Genomic DNA, 15,004 nt, shown 5'->3' on the forward strand with positions numbered 1-15,004 from the left:
CTACTAGATAATAAACTGGTCAAATAACATACCAATAAAGCCTTCCTCACCTATTTCTTCCTTATCCTCCCCCCAAAAGAAGCCCCTATGAAAAATTAAATAGAATAATTGTTTATCTATGAAGCAGACAATGACGTTTAGTGGTACAAAGAATTCAGAATCATGACAATCTTTCTAAACCAGTAACTAAAGGCCAAAGTCAATTAACAGCATAGGATGTGTCATTTCATAACTCACCTGGAAAACAATCTGCACAAGGCTTTACTGGAAATAAGACATTACTCTATATCCAATGCTGAACATGACATCTTTATGCAGATAAAATAAAATCTACAAGAGGAGTCCACTCAGACAGAGGGGATTTTTCTACAAACATGGAGAAACCTTCAGGTTTGCAGGAAAAATTGTACAGACCCCAACTTAAAAGGAAAATGGAGATCTTTCATCATAGTGTTGTGAGATTTGGCTGCCATTTTAGGGTTGCCAACCAACCCTGCTAAACATTGCTGATGGGGAGGGGGGAGAAAAAGGTAGACATGGGAAGTTTAGAGAAGACAGACAATATTCAGGAAGGAAAGGACACAACTGAAACAGAAGGAGAGCAACAGGTGATGACAAGCAGCTTGGGAGAAAAGAAATGAGAATGGGGGGGCTGGGTGGCAGAAAGGCAGCAGGTGAGGGGCTGAGCAAGAGATAAGGAAGAGGAAGCTAGTGGGAGGGGGAAGTTCTCCCCCTTCTTGTATTCCAACTTGAATATCAATTCTGAACTAAAAGTAAGCATCAGGAGGCCACAAATTCCCAAAATCCATGTTATCGTCAAACAGTCCAGTTATAAATGCAGGTTTAGTCCTGGGCTAGACCTGACTAGCAGAAGCTAAATCTTTTGCTCTCCTTTCCCTACTTGTCTTTTCCTCCATCTTTAGCCTGAATGCTGATGCCTGCGGATCCACGGCCTGGAAAAGTATGCATTACAACAGAATCTACAGCTAGCAGGATAAAATACCCGAACAAGAAGACAGAAAAACAGCAATGAGGAAACAGGTAGAAGAGAAAACTGCATTTGTACTTTGCAACAGTTTCCTTTGTCTACAAATTAAAGGGAATATTTGTAAATCTAGAGGTAAATCTAGAAGCATAATTAAACATAATTGGGTGCACACAAATACAAGGGCAAAAAGGCTGCAATAATTTGTTAATTCATTGTACGCACACAGTTGTCAGAATTCATTTGCACATCAGGAGCTTGGGGGAAGGGGTTGTAAAAGAGTAAGCTATGAAGACAGACTCTTACTGTACTATGAAGAAAGCTGTTTGTGGTAGTAATTTTCATTTGTTTGCTAGGAAGGGGAGATACAGTTTCTTCATCATCTTCCATGTCATACAGGCACTACAAACAAATAGCAAAAGCAGCTTGTTGAGATTTCTGGTTTTTAAAATGTGAGGCAACTATTCCAAAGGAGACTTGGCTTTCATGATGTAAGCTGTTTTATGATGTAAACTGTTAAATAACTACCCTGAGGTCTCTTCAGAATGGTCATGTGCACATGCATTTCAATGTTGTGGCATATACTGTCCAGCTGGCTTCCAGGAATTTTCCTAGTTTTAGAAATGAAAACTTGCATGTACCTTCTCTGAGGTAACATTTGCAGCCTCTGAAGACAAAGGACTTTATAGCTATCATAGTCTGTGCTCACTAAACAGTTTCAAAACTGCACAGCTTACATCAAGTACACCTCAGAACTCCATAATACATTTGAATGAAAACTACTCACAGATCTCAAAATTCAATTTCTCCTTGAACTGTCTTTTGGTCAAAGTCAATTGCAACAGCTTGCCTGCTCAGGTTCACTGTGACTTCAGAAAAGATCAGCCAATCACACCAAGGCAGGGCAGAGGTGTCACAGCATAATGCAAGTGTGAAAAGCACTAAGAGCTAAGTGTAGAACAACTGAGGAAGGTTCCAAAAATACTTGCTATCATGACAACAATGTGAAATCTGTAAATGTGAAATATTGTATATCAGAGTGTCAAACTCATTTGTAATGAGCACCGGACATAACATAAATGTCACTTAGTCGGGTCAAGCCCTGTGTGTGTGTGTGTGTGGCTGCCTCAGCTGGCGAGCTTCCACCAGGCTCCCCAGCCCAGATTGGCATTGAGGGGGTGGCTACCACATCTTAAGAGGATTTATCAGACCTGTGAGCAACTGAGGCAACTGCCCCCCACTCCCTGTGGACTCACCAGGCCAGATTGGCAGGGGTGGGGGGTTGCCTCAGCTGGCTCGAAGACCTGATGATAAACTCCCTCAAGGGGGTGGGTCCAGCCCCCTGGGCTGCATGTTGACACCTCTGAACAGAATGCAGACAATGCTCTGAACCCATGTCCCATAAATGTATTATTTGTACAAAGCCAGCCAAGGTTCAAATCCTTTGCCTATTTTATAAAACAAGCATACTTTCTGTTCAAAACCTTCCTAGTGTTTTACAGTAACTGAGCCTTTCCCATTCAGCTAATGAAGGACACGCACCTGTTTGTGTGTGTGATTATTCACAACATTGATCTTCATACCTGCAGGGTGAGAGTGTGATGGAGCTGCAGCCTTCTGCTATGGTAAGGAAGCAAGTTACATCATTAACACCAGAGCATAAAATGCCTGACCTCAGTTCATGGGAGAATTGGAGGTTCCTCCAGCCTGCAGTTTATAACTAAGGCAGTGCTGGATTACTCTGTACCAAACTGTTTTTTCTTTAAGAGGTACGCAGTGACCTTACTATCCCACCCACTTCCATGCGTCATTTGACTGATATGAGGAGCAGACAAAGACATTATAAGATATAAAAAGTATGGAAAAACAATGCTTCAATAACAATATGCCTGCCTTTCCACTCTGTGTGAAAGAGGGGAAATGTGTAGAAGGAGGGAACTGTAATAGATATTGAACAATGCTTTATAAACCAGTTGCACAATTCTGATATAAATTATTACATATATTAAAAATAATTACAAGCAATTTTATTCTATAGTTTTTCTCTCCAACAATATGTATGAGAACTGTACTAATATTTCATATTAAAGTAAGGAGTCTTGATAGAGTTAACATTAAATATTCTCCATATTTAACTTTGGAGGAATAAAATCAAGCAAGCTCACATGACAGAAACTATTTAAATTTTAGATAAAATGGCAGCACTAGTTTCAATATACAAAAATCGTATGTGGCAAGAAGAATTGGGATATCTATGTTTTCAATCTCATATTATGGAATTTTAAAAAATTCAAAATTCACACACATGGATTTATCACTGTTATAATTAAACTATATTACTGCTTTCCCATTTGGTCTCTCTGAAAGACATGGAGCAATCTCACTAGCAGTTGACAACCATAACCTACTTGAATAGTTTTTGTTATCTTCATGGCAGGGACCACTGCTTCCATAGCACTGTTTATAATGGCTGCAGTAGGTACAGTAGGTGCACTCCTTTTCAAGCTGATCTTCTCTCTAGCATCAACAACTTTGGCCACCTTCTCGACACTTTGTTGTTTTCGAGAATTGAGCATCTCTCGGGCATCTTGTACTTTCCCTTTAATTTTGAACCTGGCATCTTTCTGAAGCAGTTTCTCCCGGGCATCTTTCACACCAATTTTCTGTCGGGCATCAGTAACACCAATCTTTTGACGTGCATCAAATGTCCGTTGGAAACCAACACTTGATGTTGGCCTGCCAAGAAAAGTTTGTTGGACTCCAGTTCGGGATCTGATACTACCAAATACTGGCCTGGTGTTTAACCTGGAAGAGAAACATCAAATATTACAAGAAATGCAACATTTCAGTTAGTCTAAGCAAACAATAAAATAAAATACAAGAACACACACAGAAAGACAGCTATCTATCAACCAGTCTGAAGGAAGAGGCTGAACAGCCTGGTAGGAATGCTCAGCCGCTAATATATATGTGACAGAAAGGACAAGAGCTGATCAGAGAAGCTAAATCCTGCAAAGAAGTCACCAAACACATACAGTTGTACTTTCCTATTGGTTACTTGAATAAAATCACTGGCATGTTACTCTGGCACAGGGCAGGGGATGGAACTGCTTGTTCTTCACTGTTTCCCAAATGTGGAATTCAGATTCCTGCTCTAGATCTGTACTAATGGAGGCTGGATTGTTTCAAACCATGTTTCAAAGAACATCTGGGCCAATCTTCACATTTAGTCATTTCACTCAAATGGCTGGACCTTGGCTAAAAGCAGAACTAAAAATATGATAGCTACCTGGTGACATAGGAGAGGAAAAAACTGATTCCAGCATTTAAGAATTTAAAACATTTATGTAGCCTTATGCAGAGCCAGCCCCTTAAACTCTTATGTTAGCGTCTGCCAAAAGACATGACAAGAGTCCCTCTGGTGTTCATAGTAGATGAGAATACAGTGACATTTATCTTAATGCTCAGCCACAAAAGCATACAGCTCTGAAACACAGTTTAAGTGAGACAAGATTCCTTCACAGCAAATCATTCTCTATTGTCAAGCAGCCAGTAGCAAAATCAGCAAAAAAGAACCATTAGTGACACTGTGTCAGGAATGGAACGTGGTCAAAAGCCAGGTTAGTCAAAACTGGCTTCTTGCAAGCTGGGTGCTTCGCTACCTTCCAATAAACACTACTGATCAACAATATAGAGTTTGTTTATTGATTGAAGGGTTGAGACCTAACACACTGTCTAGCAGTGAACACTCTTAAAATGCTTGCTTAGGGAGGTTACAACATCTTTTGCTGTGCTTCACAAGGAGAAAACTGCACAAGAACTCTGCTCTTATAAAGGATTATATATACTGGTGGGATGCTGCCTGCTCCCAATACCAATAATACTATCTAAATCTGATATGGCATTACAGGTTTTTTCCTTCAGTTTTATTGGGACAAATAATCATAACTGTGATAGTAACACACATCAATGCTTAAAGACGTTACACAGAGACCTCAGGAAACATACAAAAATTATTCAACAGCCTGGTGGCATCCCAAAGAATGATACCATTCATCAGAAAACTCAGGAACTGACAGAATATAAATCAGTGGTTCTCAACCTTCCTAATGCCGCGACCCTTCAATACAGTTCCTCATGTTGTGGTGACCCCCAACCCTACCATTTATCCATTTTACAGATGGAGAACACTGATGCAGAGAGTGTTAGACGACCCCTGTGAAAGAGTCATTCGACCCCCAAAGGGGTTGCGAACCGCTGATATAAATAGAAAGCAACTGCAGGTGTTCAGGGCAAATATCCAGAAGACAAGGTCAGAGGACCTGGTAGGAATTCAGAAGACATCCATTCATTCTAGTTCTTAACAGATAGACAATTCAGAACAGATCTCATAAACTAGTCTCTATACAGAGCACTTATAGTCTATACTAGATAGTAATAGTAGTGCAGGTAAGGTTTAAATGAAAATACACAGACAATAGAAAGATGGATGAAATCAAGCCATTTATCCCTTCAGTCACACGTTATACACTTGTCTTAATGGAGCCATGATCTCTTGATTTCTGTAAAATTACAGCTGATGAAACAATTTTACCTAATCTTTCCCTGCATCCTTATGTTGTTCAGCTAATACCATATTATAAGAACTCAGAGTACAAACTATATTTCATGTCTGAGCTCTTTCTGATTCCCAGTATGAAGCTGTCTCTAGACGACAACTATGACATACTGGAAAGATATCACTATAGGCTGAGTAAGTGCTTGGCAGGAATAGACAGGGAATCGACACACAGAGAAATTAACATTAGGAGAGAGATGGCAAAAAATTCCTCTGGAAATATGAAATAGTGTGGACTAAATTTTTCAACGATCCAGAAAGGGAAGAAGCAGGGGTAACCTCACTACCCCAGTAGACTCCGTTGTAAGCAACACTAAAGCACTGCCAACAACAAAGGGTTGTGATCCCAAGATGGGCACCACAACATCACCCCTTGAGAGACTGCAAGAGACGAACTCTTCAGACCATAGAGAAGTACAATATTTCGGGTAGGGAAAGAATCAGATTTAGGGAAGGGTCGAGAAAGAGCAACAACTTCGCTACAGACCCACATTCACTACCACTGCGGCTACCACCATCTCCACCACACACACTGCATTCAATTGTGACATTTCGGGTTCCAGGCGCGCGAGCACGCACGCACGCACACCCAAGCTCACACGAGCTGGAAGGCCCAACAAAGCCAAACGCTCCAGCGGGTTACAATTGACAAAAGACCTCGCCAACCAAAGTGCGGAGAGGAGCTCTTGGGCCACCCCGAAGAGAACTCGGATTTGCGCAGCAAGCGAGGGAGGGAGGCGGGGGGAGATGCGCTAACCTCCCGCGAGTCCTGCATGTCGCCCCGCTTTTCCTCGACTCACCTGCCCTTCAGGTTCACACTGACCCCCCGTTTCCTGATCAGCTCGTCCAGAGACAAGTCCGCCATGTTGTCGCTAGGCCTGAAGACAAGTCGCAGCGACTGAAAGCCGGACATGAGATTTAACTACTTCCGGTTTTGTGCAGCTCCCTCTCTCTTCACAGCAACGGGGGGGGGGGGGAACTCTCGCGATTCCTTAGGGCGCGAGAAAAGAGATGCGAGACCAAATCACGCGGGGACTGGGCTCCCATCATCCCTCGCGGCCACAATGCATATTTGCATATTCGCCGAAAGGGCATAAGTGGTCATTTTTACACCTCAAAGTTGCCTTTTTTTACTTTTACTTAGGTCATACTGAGAAGACAGTATCTGAAGTTATGTTTTGAAACTGCTGCAATCCATTTTCTTTATCTAACATTGCTCGTCCTGACTTGTAAAGCAACTGGACGCTCCCAGATGGCTTCCCTGGACTTAACACCGTTATGCCTTAAACTTATGAGTAAGGAAAATAACGATCCGGGGTGACGCCCGGATCCTCACTGCTAATGTGAGAAGAATTTTTGAGCGGGTACAGGTCGTCCCTATGGTGACCCGCCTACTTAGCGGGATGCCTCGGTGGTGGATCTGCCCGTCCCCTGATTTCCCAAAAATAGCTAAATTATTTGCTTGTCTGTACCATTGTCACGGAGGGAACTCGCCATAATTGTTTTCTTATAAGTCCGGATGCTGACAACGTGGCACCAGTTGATAGTATATGATAAACACTGCCTTCACACACAGCCTCCCATTCTATGTTAAGTATTGCTCCTAATTTTGTTGCGAACAGGGTTTGTAGAAAACACAACTGCAGAGGTGTGTCCATGGACAACCCAAAAACTTAAATCTGTTTAATTACAAATTTCTTTTCTAAACGAATACCTCATGGGAGGGTAGCTTACCTAAGGGATTAATAATAAGGCTATCTACCAATCTTCAGGTTATTTATTGCCCTTTCATTATTTTGAGTTCAGTGAATTTATTTATTACACATTTATTATAATAAAAGGGACAGACTGGGGAAAATATCCAAATCCTGAATGAATGTAATGAATGCATTTTTCTCAGCAGCACATGTTCTCCCTCCATGGATAAATATCCTGGGTAGAATGCTGGCATGAGAGCCAGAATTTTTTATATTTGCTTAGTTGCAATTCAGCCATCAAAAGCCCAGAACAGTCATATCAAACCATACAAAAAGAAGCCTGCACTGAGCCCAAGGGCAAGGATAGTGCTTTAATAGGCTGAAATTTGAAAGTCTAAAATGTCAGTTTCTTCATATTTTTAGCTTTTAGAATTGTGATGAAACAAGTGAAAATGGATGAATAATTACCTGCCTTTCCTCTCAGAAGTATATCGACAAGGCTTCCAGGAATAAATGGGCAATTCCTGAGCCTTCCATTCCATATCATACATTTTCCAAACATGTTTCCACCATCAACCTCATTTTCATATCCCCCCCATACTGCAACAGTGTTAGTACTGCAGCATACAGAAGCTGTGTGATTACAGAATATAATCCAAACTGCAGAATAGTATAACCATTTTTTAAACTTCTTGATGTATTGCTGAGTATAGACTTGGATCCTCAACTGCCTTTCCCCTCATGGCAGGCACTTCCGTTTGTGGAAGGTTGGTGGGCAATTTTTGCCAGTTTATTCCCCTCACATAGTCCATCACTTGGATTATACACCCCTCCCACCCCCGCAGCATGTTCATGGTGTTCCGCTGACCCATTGGGAAACAACATCAGAAGGCTGCACGAGAAAGGTAAGCAGGGTCAAAGCCACCTGTTGTTCGTACTGCCAATAGCAGAGCCTTTGTCCTGTATTTTGCAGCAATGGCGTTCCAACAAGGATCTAAAAATGAATCTCCTGTGAAAATGACACCTGATCCGACCCCCAATCTAGCATAATTGACAGCAACTCTGAAAATGAGCTGTGCAAATCTTTTATAATGGCCATTGCTGCAAAGTGTGATAATTTAGCAATATTTCACTTTATTCTTGGGATGACATGCCAAGGTATCATGGAACTGACTCTCCTGTGCTAGGGAAATGTGTGGGTTTGTTTAGCAGCTTCATAGATGAACTACCAACAAAAGATATGCAGGTCAAGAGGCTGAGTTTTCTCTGAAAAAGGCAATTCTTTTAGAGGCAAATACCACACTTTCTTCAAAACTGAAGTGTTTTCTACAGTTATAATCAGTCCCCATATTGCTCTACTTTCAGCCAGTTGCATACTATGCACGTTTACTAATTCATCCTTACAATTTTCTGACAGTTTAGTTTCAAGCTTGCCTTAAAAAGGTCATTCCATGTTTGGCTAAAAATCATTTTGATGTACACATGCAAGTTTTAGCTAGGTTTGTTTTCATTTACCTTCAATGCAAATTAAAGGACAATTTTGAATGCACTTGATGATGGCCTTATGGGATATTAGCAACGAAAAATGATTAAGCTTTCTTTTTCTTTTAAAGGGGAAAAACACCATCATTATTGGCATATTTTCTCTCATGTATCCAAGCAATATACATTTACTCACATTGTACAGCTCAGTCCATTCTTTTCTGGGGTAGCAATCAAAAAGTTAATAGGATGAAATAAAATAAAAAAACCATGCATCAACCTTTTGGAACTGTGGGTTTACTGGACATTGATTGTGGCAAAACAGGCCCCCTTGGAGGACTTCCATGGGTCACGAGTAGAAATACATGGCCTATCTACCCAACATCTATAGGTTTTCTTTGCAGTGTAAGCAAATTGTAACAGAAGACACAATTTTGAACAACAGAGCTTAATAAAGGTCAAGTATTTTAGAACATAGTGCCGAATAGTCTGCAGAATTTAAACATTATGGAAGATTTTATCTTGACAGAGTAGAATAAGTGTAGTTGAGTTTCCACTAGTTTAAGACCTCTTAAAGCTAAACAAATACCTATAACACACAAGTCAGATTTATAGGATTGTCAGGATAGTATTTACCTGTGAGGGGAAAAATGGAATTTGGTTCATAATCCAAGACTTTTATTACCAGAAAAGTCCAGAGAACAGGACCTTGTCACAGGGGAATATGAATTGTAGTTCAAATTATTTTAGTAGTGGCTAGATACCTGATTGTCAGGTATCTAGCCACTACTAGATACTGACCATATTAATCTGAGCTGATGAGTGGTTCACTGGCCTTGATAAAAATACGGGATTGCCTTTTCCAATTGGCTAGCTGAGAATATGTTGGTTCAGATACAGAGAATACAGAGCATAATGTTGAGCTGTGGAAATCCTATTCCTCACTCAATCTTTAAATCAGTCTTGAGATTTCCAGTGACACACAAGAATGTGTCTGATTGCAGAATGAACATATATTCTCACTCACATACAAATTCCAAAACATACTTTCAAATGGTAAAACTAATTACTCAGAGCAATTTTAGACAGTAAGTTAATGTAAATGTAATGTCTGTTTAGAGGGGTCCAGCCAGCTGTTCTGGTTTAGGAAGCTACTTAGTAGCACTTGAGTGTTCTGCACACTTCAACGTAAGTGCCTTTAACACGTGGGGTGCAAGAAGATAACTGATAATCAGGAGTCTGCAACCTGTTCATGCTATCACCACCAGGACTGTCAAGAAAGGATTTTCAAATAAGTTTACAAAATCTATTTTTTTTTAAACCTCCAGATTGCAGTTTAAGGACATAGGTATTTAGTGCCCCTATCTGCTGGTTCTGATCAGCAGGAAACAATTATGAAGGAGCAAGTAGCCTGCCCCAGCCTTTAGGAAAAGAGTGAGCTGCTAAGCATTTGCTTTCTTCTGAGTCTTGACTGCACAACTTCTGTTTGTTATACCATTTGTGGTCTGGTAGTTTTTGCTCCTAACATTTTGCTCTCATTAGAGGAACGTCATGGTAAGATTTCTCTCATGGTATGATGTGTTGCAGGCAAAATGTTAGGAGCAAAAACTATCAGACCATAGCCACATAGCCTGGAAAACCCACAATACCCAGTTGATTCTGGCTGTGGAAACCTTCGACAATACATTGAACTGGATAGTCTCTGGGTTTATTCAGGAGGCAACTATAAAAGAGTGCATATACAGGATTATGGAATACAGGCTGTGCCCAAAATATTAAAAGATCCAGAATATGAACTCTTGTTTTTCTTATTTAAAATTCAGAGATTCCATTTGTGGGGCCAGGACCGCATCTCCACACATTTGTCATTTCACAAGCTTCACAACAAAAATTTAGAATTTTAAAATTTTTATTTAAAACATTTATTAGCTGCCTTTCTACCTTGCAGAACTCGAGGAGGCTTACAATACAAATAAAACGATTATAAAAACACAGAAAAGACCACACTATAGAATCACCAATTAGGACTGTGAGTAAATAAAAAATAAATTAGTCAAACACAGTCCTACATAAAATTGTCTTCAGCTGTCTCTTCAAGATGGAAAGTGAAAGGGCCAGGAGCACCTCCTTGGGGAAGTTGTTCCATAATCATGGCAACAAAGCAGTCTGTGTTCCAAACCCCAGCCGGAAGCCAGGTTGAAATGGTCCACTTTACTTAATAAGCCTAGATAATATGAGCTACAAGAACAATTATGAAATCAGTTTGCAAAAAAACCCCTCATTAATATAAGCTATCCAATTCAGATGAAAAAAAAGCAATGCATCAATATTTAAACAAGTATGTGAATTATGATGTTTTTAACAAATAATTTGAGGAATGCACAGCCTCAACTCCAGGTGCATTATTGTGTGTGCGTTCAGAGAACCCTGAATTCAACTTTAAATGTGCCTGCACGGTTACCCCACCGTTTGACCATGACTTAGGCTTTCTTTGAGTTTGGAAGCATTTGATCCATTTCCTGTCTTCTGAATGCCGCTGTCTGTGCAGAATATCATGTTCCCTTCCTACAAACCAGGATTTGTATATGAATGAGGTTCTCCTACAACTAACTTTCCCAGGTGGAACTTTTATACCATGTATGCTAACTCAACATATCTTCTTTTCATGGCCTAAATAACTTTTGTGAAACCAGAAATACAATTAGTATTTGTTATGTGCAACTAGTTATCCTTCACCAAGTAGTTGCCACACATAATTACCCTGGTAAGAAGACATAGACATAAGCAACACACATCTTAATTGTGAGGAGGGAGTAGGGAGCACAGAGCTATTCCATTGGACAATACTGGGTTTGTTTTTTATTTTTTATTTTATTTTTTTACAATTAAGGATGTGCAATTAACACCCCACGAGAAAAAGCAGAAAAAAGTCTTATGGGAAAAAACAATTATACTGAACACATACCAATTAAATGGTACAGAGTTATGGGGATGAGTTTGATTTCAAAGTTTCAACAGAAATTTTAAAAAGAATGAAATGCAACAGCTATTCAATTTCCAAGTCTAATAGGCACTGTAAAAAACAAAATAAAAACACATTTCTGCTTTCTCCAGCACATGTCCCCAATCTAAATATCCTGCCAAACATCTGGAATTCTCAAGAACCAACTGAGAACACAGTCTTACCGTGATAATAAAAGCTTGGGACCCCCACCCACCCACCCTCTTTAAAAACCACTCAGTGCTGCTGCCTGGACTGGAAGAAAATTAAGAGGATTTTATAAAGGTTTGAAAGCATCCAAGGCCAAAAGCACAATATAGTTTGTTCACTATAAGTTGTGTTGAAAAAAGGAGACTAAAACATTGAGATCTACATCATAGTACATAAAAGTGTTGTGTTGAAGAGAGATTTTGTGAAAATAATGTTTTACAAGTTTGTTGTAAGGAAGGGAAGGGGAAAGGACACTGCTTTAGCGGTCACCAAGGGTCAGTTCAAACTTCATTAGAACCTTTTTTTTTTACACTGTACATCTACTCTAGTTGGATCAGTGTGTGGATCTGCTCACTGGTGTCCCTTTGAAAAACTGTAAACTAAACCACAGTATGCAACTCCATAGGAAGTTAAAGGATCAAGTGAATGTACAGCCAGTTATATTTCCCCTGCTTCACGCTCCTCTGAGCTCCTTCGGTCTTCTGATCGGCCATTTGCACTTTCATAGGAACGCTTCCTGTCTTTGCAATCTCGGTCTCTAGGCGATTTCTCTCTAGAGCTCCTGTCCTTGTCACGTGATGTTCTGTTATGGTCTCTTGACCGTTCTTTATCTCTGGATGATCTTTCTTTTGAGGATCTGAAAAAATACAATCCATTTGATAGTTTATATTACTTTTTTGTTTACTTGTTTAACTTAGAAGTCAATTTTTATCAGAGCATGAGAAAGTCAACACAGACTGCATTATTTACAGAGACAGAATTGGGGAAAGTGGAGATAAATTTGGACAACTTTCTATACCTAGATTTTTTTCCTCAGTGAAAATTTTAAAGGTTAGGAGGAAGGATTGAATTTTAAAATATCCTGCTGCCTAGTACATTTTCCATGTAATTCAAACAAAATTGGAGTGTGCAGGCATGCTCCTACCATGCAAGACTGAAAATAAAGCCTTTTCCTAGATTAATGATATCTGCTTTGTTATCTGTATATTGTTATCCTGCCAACAAGTAGTTGAGGGAGGCACACGATTCACCATTCTTCCATTTTATCTTATTATCCAAGGGAGAGACTAGCCTAAAGTCACCTAGGGATTTGAACCTTGATCCTCCCAGTCCTAGTTAACGCTAATTATTTGTTTTACTTATACCCCACAATCTGTGAGCTGAAAATGGAGGAGACGCAGATGGGGGCTTATGGAGTGAGTGTGAGGTTCCACAGAAAATACAGTTGCTTTAAAGAGGGAAATATGTGGCAATATGTGGCACTTGGAAGGAACTCCAAGGATAAGTAGCTACAAGGAGAAACAAGTAGAATCCTCTTAAAGTGATCAATAGGTATATATAAAGAAGTAAGGACAGATGTACTGCACGGGCCATAGTTAGTGTCTAGATGCAGAAGTTTAAGGCAGGGGGACAGAGAAAAGCAGTCAGATTTTTGTGATTTTTATAGGGAGAAGCAACATGATTAGATGACAAATGGCACATAGAGAAAAGAAAAGAATGCAGGAAACATCAAGGCTTTATATGTGAGCAACACACTGGTATGTCATAAATGGAATGCTTGATTACCCACGCCTATCCATGGGACCACAACCGATAATCACTGTCACACAGCAAAATTAAATTAGTAATAAAAATACAGGTGACATGCTATGTATTTTTGAAGTTCTGAAGCAGATTTCTGAGAGCCAGTTTAACAATTCAGGTATCCAACAAGACCAGATACAGTGTTTCATGGGAACACCGTGACAAATTATGGAGACCCAACTTGTCCCAAATAAAACCAATCAGCAACTCCAAGCAAGGCTGAAAGAACACAGCCAAGACTTCAACTGACAAAGACATGCAACTCCACTGTTTCTGCTTAAAAAAGCATCCCCTTAACCATCCAAACAAAGAAGCATGCTAAGCAACACAAAGGCACATAAAGAAGTGCGACAAGTTTTCATCTCCAAGTGAAACTACTCAGAAATACAATACTGCCATAATTTTTGAAAATAGGTTGAATACATGCTTAGATTTTACATGCAATCACTAACACTATTAGAATATTCAGGGTTACAATTGAATGTTATGGGGCACATTGTTCCATGATGCAGTACCTCCTTTGATGCAGAATATTAAGCATGGTTAAAATTAAGGTAATGCTCAAGGTGTCATTAATGTTCCCACAGTAACAGTAGTGACATGTCACAGAAGTGTCTGCAGATGAACTACTCCTTCCTGCTGATCCAAAAGTTACCTTTTTTTAGAACTGCGTTCCTTGCTCCTGTCCCTGGAGCTATGCCTGCTTCTCTGGTGGCTGCGGCTTCTGCTGCGACTAGTAGAACGAGATCTGTGACGATGACGTTTCTCACGGGATCTTGATCGAGTTCTTCTCTTTCGGTCACGTGAGGAGGACCGAGATCGATGTTTGCGGCGATCTCGGGATCTAGATCTGAAAGGAAGAAGAATGGTTTGGATTTCTACCCCGCCTTCCTCTCAAGGCAACCCAATTCCTTCCCTTCATCTCCACACAACAGACACCTTGTGAGGTAGGTGGGGCTGAGAGAGTTCCAAAGAACTGTGACTAGCCCAAGGTCACTCAGCAGGATTCATGTGTAAGAGAGGGGAAACAAACTCAGTTCTCCTGATTGGAGTCCACCACTCTTAACCACTACACCATGCTGAAAGGAGACTCAGACTGGATAAAAGGGAACTCCAACAAACTAGATCCATTGAAATGACACTCTGAAATCAATTTCTGCTGTAAGAAGTATGAAAATTTCAAAATTTCAGGGGTCTTTTAAGGTAAAAATCCCTAGCTTCACAGATAGCAGACTTAGTAGCACCAGTTCATTAAAAATGCCCAAGAGTCGTTATTATGTGTAGCCAGCAAGGCAGCAGCTGCTGCGCTCCACATCAGTAGTAGGATGTGTCATACTGGGAGTTCAAACAATTCTGGATCTGTAAAGCTTTAAAACTATCTTCCAAGATGATACTAAACAGAAGGTAGCAACCAGTTCAAACTGCTT

General features: G+C 40.2%; 2 protein-coding genes and 1 non-coding gene across 6 annotated transcripts in view; 1 reads left to right on the forward strand and 2 right to left on the reverse strand.

The window, feature by feature from the left end:
* Window positions 1–1,177: 1,177 nt before the first annotated feature.
* POLDIP3 (DNA polymerase delta interacting protein 3) lies at window positions 1,178–6,542 on the reverse strand. 3 transcript variants are annotated; one of them, XM_048500918.1, is made up of 4 exons: window positions 6,404–6,542; window positions 3,394–3,790; window positions 2,528–2,602; window positions 1,178–1,387 (listed from the first exon to the last, which is right to left on the reverse strand). In XM_048500918.1, the coding sequence occupies exons 1-4, from the start codon at window positions 6,514–6,516 to the stop codon at window positions 1,193–1,195; spliced, it is 780 nt and encodes a 259-aa protein (XP_048356875.1). In that variant the 5' UTR covers window positions 6,517–6,542; the 3' UTR covers window positions 1,178–1,192. The 3 variants fall into 3 exon arrangements, with proteins under 3 accessions (XP_048356875.1, XP_048356874.1, XP_048356877.1); XM_048500917.1 differs by having other exon boundaries at window positions 2,528–2,605; XM_048500920.1 differs by lacking the exon at window positions 2,528–2,602.
* Window positions 6,543–6,881: 339 nt separating this feature from the next.
* Window positions 6,882–7,030, forward strand: LOC125435974. The gene has a single exon (XR_007244954.1). It is a non-coding gene; the product is annotated as a U12 minor spliceosomal RNA (small nuclear RNA).
* A 4,603-nt stretch (window positions 7,031–11,633) lies between these two features.
* LUC7L2 (LUC7 like 2, pre-mRNA splicing factor) overlaps window positions 11,634–15,004 on the reverse strand; it is a 30,160-nt gene continuing 26,789 nt past the window's right edge. For both annotated transcript variants that reach the window (XM_048500913.1, XM_048500914.1), the window contains 2 exons: window positions 14,233–14,427; window positions 11,634–12,630 (listed from right to left, as the gene is read on the reverse strand). In XM_048500913.1, the coding sequence (XP_048356870.1) occupies window positions 12,432–12,630; window positions 14,233–14,427 (394 nt within the window). In that variant the 3' untranslated portion in view covers window positions 11,634–12,431. The remainder of the gene's footprint in view (window positions 12,631–14,232; window positions 14,428–15,004) is intronic.

The sequence above is a fragment of the Sphaerodactylus townsendi genome, linkage group LG06 (genome assembly GCF_021028975.2).
Source record: "Sphaerodactylus townsendi isolate TG3544 linkage group LG06, MPM_Stown_v2.3, whole genome shotgun sequence".
Taxonomy (NCBI): Eukaryota; Metazoa; Chordata; class Lepidosauria; order Squamata; family Sphaerodactylidae; genus Sphaerodactylus; species Sphaerodactylus townsendi.